Source organism: Pantherophis guttatus, chromosome 7 (assembly GCF_059756535.1).
Source record: "Pantherophis guttatus breed Tessera chromosome 7, ASM5975653v1, whole genome shotgun sequence".
Lineage (NCBI taxonomy): Eukaryota > Metazoa > Chordata > Lepidosauria > Squamata > Colubridae > Pantherophis > Pantherophis guttatus.
The window spans coordinates 11,221,564-11,242,217 of record NC_142069.1 but is presented as its reverse complement, the minus strand read 5'-3'; the positions used below and the strand labels follow the sequence as shown (position 1 = coordinate 11,242,217).

General features: G+C 43.7%; 2 protein-coding genes across 5 annotated transcripts in view; one reads left to right on the top strand and one right to left on the bottom strand.

The window, feature by feature from the left end:
• LOC117680107 (solute carrier organic anion transporter family member 1B3-like) overlaps positions 1-6,843 on the top strand; it is a 43,180-nt gene extending 36,337 nt beyond the window's left edge. Inside the window, exons 14-16 of the mRNA XM_087873013.1 lie at positions 1,564-1,628; positions 3,063-3,180; positions 6,057-6,843. Coding sequence (XP_087729139.1) covers positions 1,564-1,628; positions 3,063-3,180; positions 6,057-6,273 — 400 coding nt within the window. The 3' untranslated portion in view covers positions 6,274-6,843. The remainder of the gene's footprint in view (positions 1-1,563; positions 1,629-3,062; positions 3,181-6,056) is intronic.
• Positions 6,844-10,506: 3,663 nt separating this feature from the next.
• LOC117680114 (solute carrier organic anion transporter family member 1C1-like) overlaps positions 10,507-20,654 on the bottom strand; it is a 41,440-nt gene continuing 31,292 nt past the window's right edge. For all 4 annotated transcript variants that reach the window (XM_087873009.1, XM_087873010.1, XM_087873012.1 and 1 more), the window contains 3 exons: positions 19,120-19,184; positions 15,816-15,933; positions 10,507-14,652 (listed from right to left, as the gene is read on the bottom strand). In XM_087873009.1, coding sequence (XP_087729135.1) covers positions 14,433-14,652; positions 15,816-15,933; positions 19,120-19,184 — 403 coding nt within the window. In that variant the 3' untranslated portion in view covers positions 10,507-14,432. The remainder of the gene's footprint in view (positions 14,653-15,815; positions 15,934-19,119; positions 19,185-20,654) is intronic.

Below are 20,654 nucleotides of genomic sequence, written 5' to 3'. Positions count from 1 at the left end.
GTACCCTGGTCCTGAGCCATGGAGCGCTCTAAAGATAGTAACCAAAACCTTGAAGCGCACCCAGAAGACCACCGGGAGCCAGTGCAGCTCGCGCAGGAGGGGGGTTACATGAGAGCGCCACATTGCTCCCAACACCACCCGCGCGGCCGCATTCTGGACCAGCTGGAGCCTCCGGGTGCTTCTCAAGGGGAGCCCCATGTAGAGAGCGTTACAGTAATCCAGGCATGAGGTGACAAGGGCGTGAGTGACCGTGCGTAACGAGTCCCGATCCAGAAAGGGACGCAATTGGCGAATCAGGCGAACCTGATAAAAAGTCCTCCTGGCCACAGCCGTCATATGCTCTTCTAAAGACAGCCGCGAGTCCAGGAGGATGCCCAAGTTGCGAACCCCATCTGTGGGGGCCAACGACTCGCCCCCAATAGTCAGAGATGGCGCCAACTGACTATATCGGGACGACGATATTTATATTTATATTTATGCAGTATGGAGAAATCTTAATGTTGACCTATGGGACTACAACTTCCATCATTCATAATTTTTCATTCCTGCTGATTGAGGCTGCTAGTTCAGCAGTATCTGAATGTCCACAGCTTCACTATGCCTCAATATGAATAGAATTTTATTCGTCTTTGCTTTTACTACAAGGGGAGATGAGAAATCAGAAACTGTTTAAGACAATTACAATTTTGTTTGGGGGGTGGGGGAGCTGTGAAAATCTGTTCTGTATCTCTTTCCAGTTCTGATTGTGTGGAGTGAGAGGAGTTACACAATAATATTCACTATTCTAGTGCACGTTGCCCAATTAGCCTCATACTATGGAAACTGAAATACGCAGGGGAAACACTTTCTGTAATTGGTTCTTCGATCCATTGAGTCTAGCATCATTGGCTTTGATTGGCTATGTCTGTCCAGGAACATAGAGGAGGACTTTCTGATATCAATCACAATAGAGCTGGAAGGGACCTTGGAGGTCTTCTAGTCCAACCCCCTGCTCAAGTAGGAGACCCTGTACAATTTGAGACAAGTGGATAGCTGGCCATTTCAAAATCTCATCTTTTTCACTGAAGTTGCCAGGAATCAAACCTGAACTTTTCACATTCACAAGCATATTACACTCTAAATGTCCTAGTTCTTCTTGTCCCAGTTGTCACAGCTTTGGCCGTCGTCTCTGCTGCAGGTCAGGAGGGTTTCTTTGGATCAAGTGAGGAAATTGCCATTTCCTTGCAATCGACAAAGATTCCCTCCTATCTTCACCACCCCTCCAGGGTGGCTTTGGCCCTGTAGGGTCTCCTGGCAAGCAGCTGGGTTTTGCGAAGCCCCGCTAGCCCATGTCAGTCCCACTGCAATGCCAACCGGTGAATCCCTAAATGTTCTCATTCCTAATCCTACCACTATACCAACTGCTTTGTGGAATTGCTTTGTGTCAATCCGAGCACAGCAACAGGAATGAAAAAAAACATAAGGGCTCTTTCTCCGTCAGTTAAACCTATTTTTAGATTATTATTTTTTTGGCAAACCCTATAGAAGCACAATTACTAATATGGTTGATTTGCCCTTTGTTAGATCTGTACCTCAAGATCTGAAGTCACTTGCAGTCGGACTCATGATGCTTGTGATAAGAGCATTGGGTAAGAAAGACCATTCTGATCACATGGGATATTATTGGACCCTTACTTCGAGGTTTTCTGACATGTTGATAATGTTGAGAGTACAATAACTATGAAAGGGCAAATAATTATGAAAGAAAGGCATTCTGTGTTCATATTAGAAATAACGGATGAGATTTTTGAGTCAAATTAATTGGCATCAGTTTCCTACCAACTATAATCTACATACTACAACCATTAACGATACGTTTCTGAAAAAGACGTCCCTAGTATGGCATGAAAATACAGGTAGTCCTCGACTTATGACCACAATGGAGCCCCACATTACTGTTGTTAAGTGAGACATTTGTTAAGTGAGTTTTGCTCCATTTTACGACCTTTCTTGCTACAGTTGTTAAGTGAGTCACTGCAGTTTAGGTTAGTGACATGGTTCTTAAGTGAATCTGGCTTCCCCATTGACTTTGCTTGTCAGAAGATCTCAAAAGATGATCACATGACCCCGGAACACTTCAACCGTCACAAATACGAACCAGCTGCCAGCATCCGAATTTTGATCACATGACCATGGGGATGCTACAATGGTTGTAGGAGTGAAAAATGGTCGTAAGTCATTTTTTTCCTCTGCCGTTGTAACTTTGAACAGTCACTAAATGAATGATTGTAAGTTGAAGGTTACCTGCATCCTTCTTAAGAGCTGTGGTGGTGCAGTGGTTAGAATGCAGTACTGCAGGCTAATTCTGCTGACTGCCGGCGGCCTGCAGTTCGGCAGTTCGAATCTCCCCAGGCTCAAGGTTGACTCAGCCTCCATTTTTCTGAGGTTGGTAAAATGAGGACCCAGATTATTGAGGGCAATATGCTGACTCTGTAAACCACTTAGAGCTGTGATGGGAAACCTATGGCACGTGTGCCACAGGTGGCACATGGAGCCATATCTGTGGGCACATGAGCGTTGCCCTAGCGCAGCTCCAGCGCGCACTGGAGAACTGATTTTCTAGCCTTCCGGGCCCACCGGAAGTTGGGAAACTAGCCTCTGGAAAGGTGGGGAAGGCTGTTTTTGCCCTCCCCAGGCTCCAAGAAAGCCTCTGGAGCCTAGGGAGGGCGAAAAATGGGTCTACCAGGCCCATCGGGCCATTAAGTGCTAAAAGTGGGGGGAGTGGGCGGGTCACACGTGCATGCGCAGGGGGCGGGGCACATTGAATTATGAGTGTGGGCATGTGCGCATGCGACCCCCCGCTCTCCCCCCGCTTTTGGCATGCGACGGCAAAAATGTTAGCCATCACTGGTTTAGAGAGTGCTGTAAAACATTATGAAGCGGTATATTAACTTCTATTGCTATTGCTGTTCATACATGGGCACATCTTATCCTACTTCTGCTGTCAACCCATCCAGGAAAATGGCTGAAGAATGATTCTGAAGTGACAAGCTACTATATCTTCCCTGTTCGATATCTTCTAGGTGGAATTCCAGCCCCAGTTTACTTTGGTGCAGTGATTGACAAGACTTGCTTGAAGTGGGGCAGTAACCCCTGTGGCCAAAAAGGATCTTGTAGGATATATGATGCAGTACAATACAGGTGAGTCCTCCTGCAATCCCATGGCTTCTGAGAAAACCATCAAAATGGCTTTCCAAATTAACTTCATGAAATGGCCACACACAGATGACAGGAGTTCCAGCCAGACAATAGTATTTTCCAAGTGATGATTCCGTGGAAATTAATATTGATGCAAAGCTCTCACGGATCATCCAAATGGGCGGTGTTCACATGAAATGGTTGTAGGAACAAACCAGTGGTGAAATCCCCCCCCCCGGTTCTATCTGGCTCGCCGAACTGGTAGCACCGGCGGCGGGAGGCTCCTTCCACCAGCAGGGACATCATTACGTCCCGTTTTTTAACCATCTGCGCCAGTGGTGGCAGGGGTGAGTTCTACTTACCTTTACTACTGGTTCACAATGGGGCCGCGCTCGCTCGCTTTGCTCATGCACGTGTGCGCTCTTCTGCACATGTGCAGAAGCGTTCTGATGACGTCGGGGTTGGTGGGCGGAGCCTCCCGCCGGTTTTACTACCGGTTCTATAGAACCGGGGTCGAACCGGGGGCAACCCTCCACTGAGTGGTGGGATTCAAATTTTTTTACTACGAGTTCTGTGGGTGTGGCTTGGTGGATGTGGCTTGGTGGGAGTGGGAGGGGAAGGATACTGTAAAATCTCCATTCCCACCCCACTCCAGGGGAAGGTTACTGCAAAATCCCCATTTCCTCCCGATCAACTGGGACTCGGGAGGCAGAGAATAGATGGGGCGGGGCCAGTCAGAGGTGGCATTTACCGGTTCTCCGAACTACTCAAAATTTCTGCTACCGGTTTTCCAAAACTGGTCAGAACCTGCTGAATACCACCTCTGATCTGCGCGTGCGAAGAAGGTTCTGTGCATGACCAGGAGAGGCGCTCCCGTGCGGGAGCGCGCCCGAACCGGTAGCAAAGGTAAGTGGATTTCACCACTGGAACAAACCCTTTTCTGGGTTTGTCCAATAGAGTGAGTTCTAACTTCGCCAAGTGGCTTGGATTTCGGCAAAGTAGGTCCATAATTAAACCTAACCAAATTTTAAAGTAGGCAAGCTTAATTTATTACATGAATGCAGGTACTAGGTTAGCAATCAGGCTGTTTTTAAGTGCTGTGTGGGCACTTTGATACATTTTAATTAGTTCACGGGCAGAGGTATTAATTAAAGCAATAATGGGCAAGTACTACATGCATTTTATATACTTTATCTAAGGAGACAATATAATTATACGCTAACATAAATATAAAATATGCTAATTTTGCTAATTCCGGCTTAATGGATGCTTGGTTTCAATGAAAAATCTTTCATGTAAAATTGGGGTTTTAATTATTTTATTAGTTCCTATACTTATTGTATTCCCTCCACCTTTTTGAGTGAAAAGTAGGGATTTAGATTTAGATTACACCGTCGATGTAGTGGTTAAAAGCATCACACTACAAACTGGGAGATCCTGAGTTCCAGTCCTGCCTATAATTTATAACATTCACTTTGATAAATTCATCAAAGATTGACCTTTCAACGGCTATATGAAACCTCCAGGTTTTACAGAAGTACGGTTAGTCCTTGACATGCGACCACAATTGGAACCAGAATTTCCAGCAAGGCAGTTGTTAAAAGAGTTGAACCTGGTTTTGGGAGCCGTTTTGCCACACTTGTTAAGTGAACCATTGCAGTTAAGGTAATCTCACAGATGTTAAATGAATTTGGCTTCCCCAATTGACTTCGCTTGTCGGAAGCTGGCTGCGAAGGACACAAATCGTGATCACATGACCTTGGGATGCTGCAACATTGGCTGCCAAGCACTCGAATTTTGATCACATGATCATGGGGATGCTGCAATGGTCATAAATGTGAGGACCAGTCATAAGTGCCATTTTAATTTTGAACAGTCCCTAAATGAATGATTGCAAGTTGCGGACTTCATGTATAATCCACTAAATAACAGTTGTCAGGGTTTATTTTGAGAAGCAGTTTGGTGTCATGGTTAAGGCCGTGATGGTGAACCTACAGGTGGCACATGGAGCCATATCTGTGGGCACGCGAGCGTTGCCCTAGCTTAGCTCCAGCATGCATGCATGCACTATCCAGCTGATTTTCGGGCCTTCCGGGCCCACTGGAAGTCAGGAAACAGGCCATTTCCGGCCTCCGGAGAGCCTCCGGGGGTGGGGTGGGGAAGGTCATTTTCACCCTCCCCAGGCTCCTAGAAAGCCTCTGGAGCCTGGGGAGAGCGAAAAATGGGAATTCCACCTCCAGAGGGTCTCTGGGGGGGGGGCTGGGGAAGGCCACTTTTGCCCTCCCCAGGCTCCAAGAAAGCCTCTGGAGCTAGGCCCACCGTGCCATTGCATGCCAAAAGAAGGGGGGAGCGTGGAGGGGTTGTGCACATTGAATTACGGGTGTGGGCACACGCACGCACGACCCCCATGCACAACCCCCAAACACGACCCCCGCTTTTGGCACCCGATGGCAAAAAGATTAGCCATCACTAGGTTAAGGCATCAGGCTACAGGGGCCACCAACCTTTTGGACCTCAGGGACCACTAAATTCATAATTTTAAATTCCCCGGACCACTAATACGAATTTTTGTTAAAAGATAAATAGTATTTAGGGCAATATTAAAAATGCAAATAATTTTTCTGCAGACCACCAAAATTTTCTCACGGACCACTGGTTGGTGACCACTGGGCTAGAAACTGGGAGACTGTGAGTTCTAGTCCTGCCTTAGACTTGAAGCCACCTGGGCAACCTTGACCAATCATTCTTAGCCCTAGGAAGAAGGTGGTCAGGGCAAACTACTTCCGAAAAAACCGGCAGAGAAATTTGCAGGGACTAGTCCAGATAGTCACCAAGATTCACAATTGACTCGCAAGCCCATTTTTTTCCTCCTTACGCAGGTATTCTTTCTACGGTCTAATAACTGCCTTGAGAGCGCCATCTTTTCTGCTGGGTTTAATCTTTTACTTCCTCCTGAAGAAAAACCTTAGAAAACAAGAGGCTGAGAAAACTGAAAATGAATGCAAAGAAGGGACGCCTCTGAACGAGGAGATAAAACTAACGGATACCGAAATTTCAGCACGTCGTTCAGATGCAGAAATGAATACCTGCCTCTAGCAAAACAAGCTGAGCACAGACCAAGGGTAGAAGATGAAGGGAAGATGTAGGAAGCTGCCAAAACATTCCTTGTACTGGTAACTCTTAGAACCACCGTCGGCTGTAGCTGCTGAAAAATGGCGGCATTGCTTTCCGTCACTTTCGAGAGGGAAAATTGGCCCACTAAGGCAAATCAGTATTCTTTCGGTAGTGCAAGCAAAAAAAAGGATTTGTTTCTCCCTCCCTTTTGCAAAGTGGAACTTTGAAAGGCAAAGGAGCTCCCGTTTTGTGTGGTCTTCTTAAAAAAAAAAAAGACACCTGATCATTGGTTGCGCTGAAGTAAAAACAAAACATTGAATTCTGGAACTGATGCGAAGGATAATTTAAACCCAACACCCCAAATTTTGCAAGATTTCTAGGTACCTGCCATACCTGCATCGATGATGTGGTTCCTCTCCAAAAATAAATAAATAAAAAGTTTGGTAGCATTTTATGGGTGGTGAGGTGGGCAGGGAAAGGAAGGAAGGAAGGAAGGAAGGAAGGAAGGAAGGAAGGAAGGAAGGAAGGAAGGAAGGAAGGAAAGGGAAGGAAGGGAAGGACGGTAGGAAGGAAGGAAGGAAGAAAAAGGAAGGAAGGAAGGAAGGAAGAGAAAGAAAGAAAGAAAAGAAAGAAAGAAAGAAAGAAAGAAAGAAAGAGGAGTAGAAGGAAGGAAGGATGAAAGAAAGAAGAAAGAAAGGAGGGGAAGGGAAGGGAGAGCGGGAAGGAAGGAAGCAAGGAAGGGAAGGAAGGAAGGAGTGAAGGAAAGAAAGAAAGAAGAGAGGAAGGAAAAAAGAAAGAAAGAGAAAGAAGGAAGGAAGAAAAGAAAGAAAGAAAGAGGAGGGGAAGGAAGGAAGGATGAAAGAAAGAAGAAAGAAAGGAGGGAAGAAAGAAAGGAAGGAAGGGAAGAAAGAAAGAAAGAAAAAGAAAGGGGAAGGAAGGATGAAAGAAAGAAGAAAGGAAGGAGGGAAGAAAGGAAGGAAGGAGGGGAAGGAAGGGAAGAAGAAAGAAAAAGAAAGAAAGGAGGGGAAGGAAGGATGAAAGAAAGAAGAAAGAAAGGAGGGAAGGAAGGAAGGAAGGAAGGAGGGCAAGGAAGGGAAGAAGAAAGAAAGAAAAAGAAAGAAAGGAGGGGAAGGGAGGGACAGAGGGAGGAAGGGAAGGAAGGAAGGAAGGAAGGAAGGAAGGAAGGAAGGAAGGAAGGAAGGAAAACCCTTAAGTTGGTCCAAGAATTTATTTCATGCTGTGCTGAAATTTATTTTGTGTCACATAACCATTAACTAATCTAGCATTCAAAGGTACATTTTGATCTAATGCAACAATGTTGTCCTACTTTGCAAAAAAAAAAAACAACAAATAAAAAAACAAAGGGAAAAAAACACTTTCTCTTTGTTTTATTTTCCTAATGGGGCTGGAGTATAATTAATGAGATTAATATTTTCAGTTGTGGAAGTTATACTGATCTGATATCTCAATTTGAAGGTTAGTACTGCAGGTTCTCAAATTCACACAGTAATGAAACAATGGGCATCTATGGTTTTGTACCTATTTATACACATATTAACCTGCTCTTCATAATTAACAACCGATTTTAAAGCCAGGATATGAATAGAATAGAGTAGAGTAGAGTAGAGTAGAGTAGAGTAGAGTAGAGTAGAGTAGAGTAGAGTAGAATAGAATAGAATAGAATAGAATAGAATAGAATAGAATAGAATAGAATAGAATAGAATAACAGAGTTGGAAGGGACTTTGGAGGTCTTCTAGTCCAACCCCCTGCTTAGGTAGGAAACCCTACACCACTTTAGACAAATGGTTGTCCAATCTCTTCTTAAAAACTTCCAGTGTTGGGGGGTTTACAACTTCTGCAGGCAAGTTGTTCCACTGATTAATTGTTCTCACTCTCAAGAAATTTCTCCTTAGTTCTAAGTTGCTTCTCTCCTTGATTAGTTTCCACCCATTGCTTCTTGTCCTGCCCTCGGGTGCTCTTTGCATTTTGTTTTTCTTGCCTAAACGTAGAACCTTACTTTTTTCACCATTGAATTTCATTTTGTTAGATAGTGCCCAATGTTCAAGTCTGTCAAGATCCTTCTGTATCTTAAGCCTTATCTTCTGGAGTGTCGGCTATTCCTGCCAGTTTGGTGTCATCTGCAAATTTGATGAGTTCCCCATCTATCCCCTCGTCCAAGTTATTGATGAAGATGTTGAAGAGTACTGGGCCTAAAACAGAGCCTTGGGGTACCCCACTGCATACTTCCCTCCATGTAGATTATTATTATTATTATTATTATTATTCGAATTTCTATACCGCCCTTCTCCTTTCGGACTCAGGGCGGTGAACAGCCAAAATAAAAACATTTATACATAAATACGATTAAAAATAGATTTAAAATAATTAAATTTTGCCCATAGTTTAAAATTTATCAATTTAAAATCCATATCAAAATTTAAAACCAACCATAAAATCATAAAATCAAGAGAGACCGGCTAACTGAAAGAGATGAGTTTTTAGGGCCCGACGAAAGGTCCGGAGGTCGGAGATCACTCGTATCTCTGGGGGTAGATTGTTCCAAAGGGTAGGTGCCACCACAGAGAAGGCTCTCCTCCTGGGGGTCGCCAGCCGGCATTGTCTAGCCGACGGCACCCTGAGGAGGCCCTCTCTGTGGGAGCGAACTGGCCGGTGGGAGGCAATTGGTGGCAGAAGGCGGTCCCGTAAGTACCCCGGCCCTAAGCCATGGAGCGCTTTAAAGGTGGTCACCAACACCTTGAAGCGCCTTGAAGATGCAGTTCCAAATATATTCCAAATCTATCTGGACCTGTACCAGTCGGACTTCAGGCAGGGGTACAGCACAGAAACGGCATTGGTCGCGTTGGTGGATGATCTCTGGAGGGCTCGGGACAGGGGTTGCTCCTCTGTCCTTGTCCTGTTAGATCTCTCAGCGGCTTTTGATACCATTGACCATGGTATCATGCTGCAGCGGTTGAGGGGGTTAGGAATAGGGGGAACCGTTTTGCGGTGGTTCTCCTCCTTCCTCTCCGACCACTCGCAGTTCGTGTTGACAGGGGGGCAGAGGTCGACTTCAAGGCGCCTTGCATGGGGAGTGCCGCAGGGGTCAGTCCTCTCGCCCCTTCTGTTCAACATTTATGTGAAGCCGCTGGGTGAGATCATCCATGGTTTTGGGGTGAGTGTCCATCTGTACGCTGATGATACTCAGCTGTACATCTCCACCCCAGACTACCCCAACGATGCCCTTGATGTGATGTCTCGCTGCCTGGAGGCCATGCGGGTCTGGATGGGGAGAAATAGGCTCAGACTCAACCCCTCCAAGACCGAGTGGCTGTGATTCCCGGCATCGCGATATAGTCAGCTGGTGCCATCGCTGACTATTGGGGATGAGTCTTTACCCCCCACAGAGAGGGCCTGCAATCTGGGCGTCCTCCTGGATGCACGGCTGTCTTTAGAAAAGCATATGACGGCCTTGTCTGTCCTTGTGTTTTTAATTAGGCTGTACACCGCCCTGAGTCCTTCGGGAGAAGGGCGGTATAGAAATAGAATTAATAAATAATAATAAAATAAATATTTAAGGTGTATTCATCCTCAAGTCTGTTCCGGAATTGGCCTTTTCCCATATGTTATGGATCAGCATTTTATGCTCCTCAATCCTTTGAGATTTAAGCCATGATTTTTATTTTAAACAATTATACACAAAACGTTTACATTACCGGGGCCAAAAACGTTTACAGCTTTCTGACAGTTACCAACAGATTGACAGAGAGATTCAGGTATGAAAGAAAAAAAACAATTTTTATGTGTCTGTTGCACACAAAAAATGTTGGTCTGATCAATAACCATGATTTTTTTTTTGCCTTTATTAGATAATCATCCCTATCTCATCCCTATCATCCCTATCATTTATTCAGAAGGGAATGGAGACCCAAAAATCTCATTCATCAGCTTTTTTCTTTTTCTTTAGAGTTGCTTGCACTATGCTGGAGAACTTGGGATCTTGTGGGAGTATAACATCATTGATCTTGGTCTATCTGGAAAGTACAGGTAGTCCTTGACTTATGACCATAATTGAGCTCAAAATTTATGTTGCTAAGAAGATGGTATTTGTCTTTCCCTCTTTCTTGCCATATTTAAGTGAATCACTGCAGTTGTTAAGTTAGTAACATGGTGTTCTCCCCCAGCTACGGATCCCAAAGAACACAGCACACACAAACTCTGAACAAAACTTAGTTTACTCAAATAACGCAGTTTTAGCAAATGCCGGCTGTTAATAAGCATTCTTAACAGCCTGCCAGAATTCCACAGATAAGATAGTCAGAGTCTTACTGGAGTTGGCAGAAAGCCCAGAAGCAAGGTTGCAGAGAAATCCCAACGCGATGATTAGCGAACTAAAGTTGTTTCCTGCAGCTTCTTACAAGCTGCGTTCTTTCTTAAGGGCTAAGGGCATGGCCAATTAGCCCCAAGCCTTACTCTCGAGGAGACCTCCTCCTGAGGAACTACTCCTGCCTTTTGGCAGGTCTACGTGCCCGTGCATTGAGAAGAGGCTCCTCCTCTTCATCCTCTTCACTTAAGGGAGCCTCTGGAGATTCTGAAGGCCCTGGCTGAATCCCCGCCTCTGGCACCACATCTTCTCCAGCCTCCTCGCTGTCCGACTCAAGTGCCGGCTGCACAGGCTGATGGCGCAGCACCACACCAGCCTCCTCGTCATCGGGATCAGCAACAATCCGCGCAGGCTGCTGGCGGGCCACAACACATGGTTGTAAAGTGTATCTGGCTTCCCCATTGATTTTTGCTTCTCAAAAAAAGGTCACAAAAGGTGATCACATGACCTTGGGACACTCAACCACCATCAATACAGGCCCGTTGCCAAGCGCCCAAGTTTTGATCACATGACCACGAGAATACTGCAACTGTTTTTTTATAAGGGTGAAAACAGTCATAGGTCACTTTTTTCCATGCTGTTTTAACTTCAAATGGTCACTAAATGAATGGTTGTAAGTCAAGGACTGGCTTTAATGAGAATTGAACTCCAGCAACATTGCTGGAAGATGACAGATCTCCCATCCCTGTTGAACAAATACTTACCCCAATTGGCTTAGTAATTAGTAATGACCCAAAAAAATGGTGTAATAAACTAATAGCATCAGGGTGAATACTAAGCATGATCTTATACATAAAATCTGCTTTCTTTTGTAGGAAGTTAGCACTCAGCCCTCTCCTAGAAGAATGAAATATTTTAGGAAATATTAAAAAGGCAGAATATTATATTTCCCTGGATGAGAAATTGAGAAAAATGTTTTAAAGAAAAAGCAGCTTCCTGCCTCTCACCACCTTTGTCGATGGGCCATTAAGGCCTCAGCCAAGCTCATTCATTCCCCCCACCTTTTTCAATGGACCATCATCTGCAACACAATAGGACCCATCTAGCAACAGAAACTCACCACATAGCACCTGGGAAGATTACATCAGCCAGCAAGGCTAGCTAAGACCCCCACCCCGAAAGTCTGACAACCAATCAGGATACTCTTCCTGTGCCCCAGGAAGTTCAAAGTTCAGAGAGAGCATAAAACCAAGGCACGCTAAGCATCTCGGCCCTTTTCTGCTCAGGAACTCAAACCATGTGATCCTGTCCACCATTAAACCATCTTTCCAAGCAGTCCCCATGTTTCCAGTGTCTTTTCCCCCACTTGGAACTGAACCCCGATGGATATTTCTTCCAACACTTTTAAAGTTACACAATGATCTTGCCAGTTCACGGGGCATTCCTTCCATTATTTTTGTCCTAAAAAACGGGGGGGGGGGAAGAGGCACTTCCTATTCCTCTCCCCAGCCTCCCCAATTAACAAGGAGGAAATAAAAATACTTGAAAGCTGACCCTTCTTTTATTTGAAAGCTACTCTATTTTGAGGGCTTTTAGCACGTTGCAGTAATGTATCCAGGAAATGAAAGTATTTCTTGATGGAAGGCAAAGCCATTCCCACAATTAAATGGCGTGAGCTAATTTTCTTTAAAAAAAGAAGAAGGTATGATTACTCATCACTCTAATGAGACAACATTATTGCTGCGAAAAATGTCAGGGGGAAAAGAGTCAAACCAGAAAATCAGCTGTCTAAAATTACTCTCTGAGAACTTTTTCATTAGTTTTTGCAACAGATCCATTAGCAAAGGATGTTGAAGTTGCCCAGTAGTGGGTTGCAAATCCCACCACTACCAGTTCGCTTGTGACCGCGCACTCGCGTGCATGCGCGATGCTTCTGCGCATCCAGGCGGGTGGGCAGAGCCTCCCGCTGCCACTACCGGTTCGCCCGACTCGGGGTGAACCAGTAGCAACCCGCCACTGAAGTCGCCGCCATCTTGGAATCTCAATTCCTCCCCCCTCCGGTACAAACAGTTTCCCCAAATTGTTCTTCACGCTATGGCTGGGTTCATATGAACCATAAACTACTGTGTGAAAACCACACGCTATTGTATGAATACCATTTTGTGAAAACCAGATTATAAATTAACAATGGGAGGTTTGTTTATAATTCACACAATCATTTCTGTAGGACAAACGGAAATGAAACAGCTTTGTAAACTATGGATCAGTGTGTTGTGTAAACACAGCTGAAGTCCCTCTAACTTACTAACCGAAAAAAGGTGAAAACAGCTGTAAACTCATTAAATGGCTAAATAATGAAGCGATAGAAACCAAAAACATCAGAATATGTCTTTTCAAGTCTGTGTTTTCACAGTGCTCTAGTCCAAAATGTCTTTGGATAGTTAATGGCTTATTTTGAGTGGTGGGATTCAGCCAGTTTGCACTTATTCGGGAGAACCAGTTGTTGGAAGAAATCTTATTTTGTTTTTCCCCCACTTTACAGGGCTAATCCTGTAAGGAAGGCAGGAAGGAAACATTCTGGTGTTGATTCTAGCCTAATCTTTATTGCCCTGTTTACAGAAACTGCCTCTCTGATTAACCCTTATTACATTGTAACAGCTAAGGCGAAGCGTCCATCGGTGTCAGTGATGTTGAGTTGGCCACGCCCACACAGTCACATGACCACCAAGCCATGCCTACCCAGCTGGTCATTAGGGCAGAGAACCGGTTGTTAAATTATTTGAATCCCACCACTGTTTATTTTGTAGTATGAATCTGGCCAATCTGGAAAATTTATCTTACAGTTCAGTTAAACAAACAAACAATCAAACAAAACAAACAAACAAAACAAAACAAACAAACAAACAAAACAAAACAAACAAACAAACAAACAAATAAACAAACATAGAATATTGAGTTAACTTGGGCAACCAGAGGTCAGTTAACCACGTTTGTGTGCTGGGATGTGGCAGTCATTATCTCTCCAAAGAAAGACATGATTTTAGTGTCATCTGCTATTGTGGCACCTTCACAACTTGTTAATCATGTACACTGGCCATTTCCACACTGCAATAGCCAGCAATTTGCACAGTGATTGTTTCAAGGAACTAAATTAGCCAATAAACCTTACTTGTGTAAACTTTGGGTAGAGCAAGGGTGTCCAACCTTGGCAACTTAAAAACCTGTGGACTCCAACTCCCAGAATTTTTGGAGTTGAAGTCCACAGGTTTTAAAGTTGCCAAGGTTAGACACCCCTGGTGCAGAGATCCCAAACCAGAAAGGAAGGAAATTTTCCAGAAGGGAAGAGTTTCTTGGAAATTTAGCACTGAAGAAGGACGAGGAGAAGTTGTTTTAAATCAACAAAATTATCTCCTCCATGGTTTCATTACGATGCAACTTGGGGTTCACATTTTGTGTTCCAAAACCACACCTTCTTTTTCCAACTTCCACGTCCTTGTCCCAGACTTGACATGGCACTGCACAATTTTAACAAGCCCTGTTATTTATGAATTTTCAGGACCACCATATTTCACCCAGGAGCCATATCACAATCTCAGTTGGATCATTAATGGGAACTTCTCAGATATCTTCCTCAGGATTTTGAACTTAGACTGAGTTCCAGATTCTTCTTTCTGAAGCGATGCTAATGTCAATCTCTAATCCCAATGACTGGCAAGAGGTTTGGCTTGATCAAGGAATAGTACGGTTAGGAGTTCCACAGTTTGCTCATAATGAGTCCGCCATTTGCACTCATGTCTGCATGAGCATCCAAGATAATTTTCAAAAAGGAGTATCTCCAGTGACTTGCATCTCCTTGTGAGAGGACACTTCTGTCTTTGGACTGATATTGGACAATTTAATGTCAGATACTTCTCCAGTTTTAATGTCGTTCATCATTTGATTGCCTTGCCTGCAACGTTTTATGATTAAAGTACAAAGGATGATATAAAGAAAGAAGCTTCCAAATCTTAGTGCAGTAACGACCCCTAGGTAGACGTTTCTAGGAAAAAAAACACAGAGGGAGAACAAGCTGAGTTGGAACAGAGCAGAAATGTTTCCCAGAAGAAGAGGTCTAGCATCTTCACCTTTGGAGATCAATCACAGCCTTTCAAAAGAAGTCAGAAGATTCAGAAACTACGGTATTCACATATCAGGCAGTCATGTTTTGTCCAATAATGGTTTATTTAATAAACCACAATTAAAGAGGTCCATATCAGAATGTTAACAGTGGCTAAGTTCCATACTGCAGTCTGCCTAGTTTGGGTTTAGTGTGTTGTATGAACCGAGACTAAAATTATGGAGCTATGCTGCAGTCTCCCCTCTTTCATTACTGAATTGTGTTCTCATATTCCTTTTCTTTCCTGTCCATGTCTTTCTGTCAGTGTTCTTGCCCTTGTCCTTTCCTCCCTCCCTCCCTCCCTCCCTCTCTCCTTTCCATCCATTCATCCATCCATCCATTCATCTCTCCCTTACCTCTTTGCTTCCTGCCTTCCTTTTTTCCATCCATCCATCAACACTCTCTTTGTTTTCCTTCCTTCCTTCCTCCCTCCCTCCCTCCCTCCCATCCATCCATCCATCCATCCATCCATCCATCCATCCATCCATCACCTCTTTGCTTCCTGTCTTCCTTTTTTCCATCCATCCATCAGCACTCTCTTTATTTTCCTTCCTTCCTTCCTTCCTTCCTTCCTTCCTTCCTTCCTTCCTTCCTACCTACCTACCTACCTACCTTCTTTCCTTCATTCCTTCCCTCCCTCCCTCTCTCCTTCCCATCCATTCATCCATCCATCCATCCATCCATCCATCCATCCATCCATCCATCCATCACCTCTTTGCTTCCTGTCTTCCTTTTTTCCATCCATCCATCAGCACTCTCTTTATTTTCCTTTTCCTTCCTTCCTTCCTTCCTTCCTTCCTTCCTTCCTTCCTACCTTTTTTCCTTCATTCCTTCCCTCCCTCCCTCCTTCCTTCCTTCCTTCCTCCCTCCCTCTCCCTGAAAGCTATCTTAATACAAATAAAAAGACTTGTCAACATGTGACATGTATTCTATGAAAGGTCTTCATCCTTATTTAAGGTGTGAAAACAGATTTACTCATCCACACCCAACCCAACAGAAATTCACAATTTTAGAGCCGTAGACTCGTTTCCTCCCTTGAGGCTTACCTGAATGCTTTGGTATCATATACCCTGCAAGCCCCAGATCCACCACAGGTTTTCACACCCCATTTCAAGCAGGTCTGGTCAATCAAAGCTCCAAAGTAAATCGGTGCAGGAAGCCCTCCTGAAATAGGACAAAAGAAATACACAAGACAGACTTACTCAGCAAGGCTTGAGAGGAACAAAAATTCAGTGGCTGAGTATGTGCAGTGAGAACTTAATGGCTTAGATTAAACTTCTAAAAAAGAAACAAGGAGTAGGAAGTGCTAAGGACTTTGGTTGAAATCATATTTCCAGACGGTGCAGGGACTACTGGCTGTATATATAAATGATGTGGCATTGACATCCTGTTCTAACCCTGTCACTCCGGTCACCGCAAATGACATTTACAGGCACATTTTGATCCTCCACTTTCAACATGATGTTCTCCTATATAAATCACCTGACAGGGGTGGGTTCTAAAATTTTTTACTACCGGTTCTGTGGGCGTGGCTTATTTTGTGAGTGTGGCTTGGAGGTCATGTGACTAGGTGGGCGTGGCTAGCTGGTCAGTGTCATTTCTGGAAGGTCCTCGCACTTACGACCAGTCCTCGCACTTACGACTCATTTGTTTGCTTTTAATACTGATCAGCTGTAGGACGGCCCTTTGAAGCCCCTCGGCAAGAGTTTAAACAGTTTTTTTCCCTCTAGTCATCAGCTGGGACTCAGGAGGCAGCAATAGATTGGGGGTGGGACCAAATAAAAGGTAAGAATAACGTGGGTGGGGTGGGAGGGTGGGGGGGAGAACCGGTTCGGTGACGTCATATTGTCACCGCTACCGGCTCGGCCAAACTGGACCGAACCGGGAGGAACCCACCACTGTCACCTGAGCCAGGTGATAAAACTGTCTGGTTCAGCTGGTTCATAGTACAGATGGTCCCTAACCTACAATCGGTAATGGAGTCTGCTTTTTATGGTACTAAGCAGTGGTGGGTTTCAAAAATTTTTACTACCGGTTCTGTGGGTGTGGCTTGGTGGGCGTGATGTGGCTTGGTGGGTGTGGCTTGGTGGGCGTGGCAGGAGAAAGATACTGTAAAATCTCCATTCCCACCCCACTCCAGGGGAAGGATACTGTAAAATCTCCATTCCCTCCCGATCAGCTAGGACTTGGGAGGCAGAGAATAGATGGGGGCGGGGCCAGTCAGAATTTTTATTACCAGTTCTCCAAACTACTCAAAATTTCCATTACCAGTTCTCCAGAACTGTCAGAACCTGCTGAAACCCACCTCTGGTACTAAGTCATGACAGTCATAAAGTAAGTTACCACATGACCATTTGTATGATCGTTTTTTGGGGGATGGTGAAGTGACCGCCATAGTTGTAATGCAAACCCATTATGGCCTAATTTTTGCTGAAAGACAGAAGTAAATGCCAATTTTCTACAAAAAAACATTGTAAAATGATGTCATGAGACTACAGGACACTAAAAATGGATGTAAATGTAGGCTGGCCGGGTCATAAGTATCTGAGGGAAGGTCTGTCATAACTTCGAATAGTTGCTAACGGGTTGTAAATTGAGGACTACCTGTAGATGCTCATTTGGTGCCGTTATACATTTTCTTCTTTTTTAATAACTTTACTGATGGAATTCTGAGATGCAAACCCTGGTGAATTCGAGGATCAATCAGGACCGCCGTCTTTTTTATTCTTAAATGACCAATTTGGTTGATTACCAGTTTAGCATTTGTTTTAAAAGAGTGCAGCAGAGGTTTCCCTCATGAAATGTTACAAGCATCTGTGACTATTGCTCACTGTAACATGACATGGAGGACAACGGTAAAATAATGAAATTGATAAATGGTTATGAGCCCCTCCTCTTTTTTATATGTGTGATGGAAAAAAAGGAGCAGGGTTTTGACTGTGTAGGTGTGTCTGCCATTTTGAATTATTTGACTACCGCTTCCCTGTGGATTTGTCTTGGGATTCTGCCAATCAAGAGAAGTTAAGAAGGTGAAGTGACAGGAGCTGCCATCTTGAACTATTTGAGCAGCACTTCCCTATGGTGGGATTCAAGTAATTTAACAACCGCTTCTCTGCCCTAATGATTTCTTCCAACAACTAGTTTGCCAAACTGCTCAGAAAGTTAACAACCGGTTCTCCCGAAGTGGTGCGAACTGGCTGAATCCCACCACTGGTTCTCCTGGAGTTTTGTCAGCCAAGAGAGTGTTGGAAGAAACATCCTTCTGGGTTCTGCTCCAAGTGGGGAAACAGACACTGGAAACATGGAGACTGCTTGGAAAGATGGTTTAATGGTGGACAGGATTACATGGCTTGAGTTCCTGAACAGAAAAGGGCAGATACAGCGAGTTTTTCGAGTTTTATGCTCTCTCTGGCTTTGAACTTCCTGGGACCCAGAAAGAGTACCCTGATTGGTTGTCAGACTCCCAGGGGGTGGGGGGTTTTAGCTAGACTTACTGGCTGATGTAATCTTCCCAGGTGCCATGTGGTGAGTTTCTGTCTAGATGGGTCCCATTGTGTTAGTTTCTGTTGCTATTGTGTTACAAATGTCCTTTGACAAAGGATTGGGTTTCTGCCTCTGGCCCATTAACAAAGGGTGGGGGGCAGGAAGGTGGGAGCTGCTTTGTCTATAAAACATGCTTCTCCATTTTTCATACAGGGAAACATAATATTCTGCCTTCCTAATATTTCCCAAAATATTTCACTCTTCCAGGAAAGGGGCGGGTGCTAACTTCCTACAAGAGATTAAGAAAATGAAGTGACAGTAGCAAGAAATTGTCCAATGGCAGTTTGCAGTCTCTAGACTGAAGAAGCCCAGCCTTTTCAAGTCTAGCCTTTTGAAGAATTGCCAAACTGGTCCAGAGGTTTTGCCTAAACTGAGTTAGACTTAAGCAACAAGAAAAGCTTAAAAGAGTGGAGTGGCTATGCCTTCATCACCAACAGCTTTAAAACAGTTCTCCGGAAATTGACATTATCCTGATCTGTCCTGATGACAGACAATTGAGTGCAATATGTTTAGAAGACAGACGATCAAGCAGTGGTGGGTTGCCCCCGGTTCGCACCAGTTCTATAGAACCGGTAATAAAACCGGAGGGAGGCCCCGCCCACTGACCCTGACGTCATGAAAATGCTTCTGCGCTCGCAGCCCCGTTGCGAACCGGTAGTAAAGGTAAGTAGAACCCACCCCTGCGATCAGGGTATGTTACTCTTAGGATACCACATTACTCAGTTTCTCTCCAAAATTTTAAGCATCTCATGGATAATAGATAAGGTTATCTGCTTAAAAACTAAAATGAAATCGGAATCTATTTACCAAGGACTCTTCCACATAAAGCTTCAATGCCCACCGCAAAAGATTTCAAATCTGGTGAAACCGATCTGAAAAAAGATGAGGGGGAGAAGTTCAAAAGTGAGTTTAGACAAGGAACATTGAAATAAATGCATTCTAGAAGACAGAAAATAAGATTGTAAATATTGGTTGGAAATTTTTTAAAAAATTTTTCTTTTTCTATCATTTCTTTCTGTTTCCCTACCCCCCTTTTTTTCTTTTTTCTTCTATTTCTCTTCTTTCTTTTGCTTTAAATTTGTCTTTTAGTGAGGAAAAATTCTTAATAAAAATAATAATAATAATAAAGAAATGAAATGAAATCCGAAAACAAGCTAGTCAGCATAATTTCCTGGTATGGTTCAGAATTAAAACCAACTGGAATGGTGTGTAATCAAACAGCAACTAAGTACTGACTCAAATTAAGCACAGGCTTAAAGTTCACCCATTGAAAAAAAAACAATCCATCAGCATGAATTAAATATCCTTAAATGCTCATAAACATAAATAAATGTTTTCTTCTTGTCCTATTTGGTAATGTCATTTTAAATCTTTGTATCCTTTTGTAGAATTTTAAAATTCTATTCTAATGTTTAAACAGTGTTGTTATTCATCCTCAAGTCTTTGGATTAAAAATTAAATAAATAAGTGTGGGCGTGATGTGAAATTACAACTTTCGATTTGCGAAAATTGATTTGTGTAACAACAATATGTTTCCATGACTAGAAATTTCACTGGGAACTAGCAATACAATACAATTACAATAGCAGTTGTAAAAAAAAATTTATCATGTTGGATTTCAACAATGCATTACAGGTAGTCCTTGGCTTATGACTATAATGGAGCCTGCAGTCATGACAGATATAAAACAGGTTGGTCCAAAATTGACCCAATTTTAAGACCTTGTTTTGTGACCTGTTGTTAAGCTAAAGCTATGGTTGTAAAGCCACGACTGTGGTCTTGAAGCAAACATTGGATCCTGCAACATTATCCTGGGATACATATATTTACCTTCATTCGTTAAAGCAAACACCATGGTCATAAAACAAATACTTCAGTCATTCAGCAAACGCCACCGTTGTTAAGTCCCAAAGGTGCTTTTTTTTAAAAGGCAACTGGACTTTCTGCCTTTTTTTTTTTTTTGAAGACGTTTCGCTTCTCATCCAAAAAGCTTCTTCAGCTCTGACTGGATGGTGGAGAATAGAAAGAGCTGAAGAAGCTTCTTGGATGAGAAGCGAAATGTCTTCAAAGAAAAGAAGTTGTGAATGCTCCAACACTGGACGTTTTTAAAGAAGAGGTTGGATAACCATTTGTCTGAAGTGGTGAAATAAAATACAGTAATGTGTTTGAAATCTGAGCACTGCCTTTTGACACTTAGAACAGAGGTGGGTTTCAGCAGGTTCTGACCAGTTCTGGAGAACCGGTAGTGGAAATTTTGAGTAGTTTGGAGAACCGGTAGTAAAAATTCTGACTGGCCCCGCCCCCATCTATTCTCTGCCTCCCGAGTCCCAGCTGATCCAGAG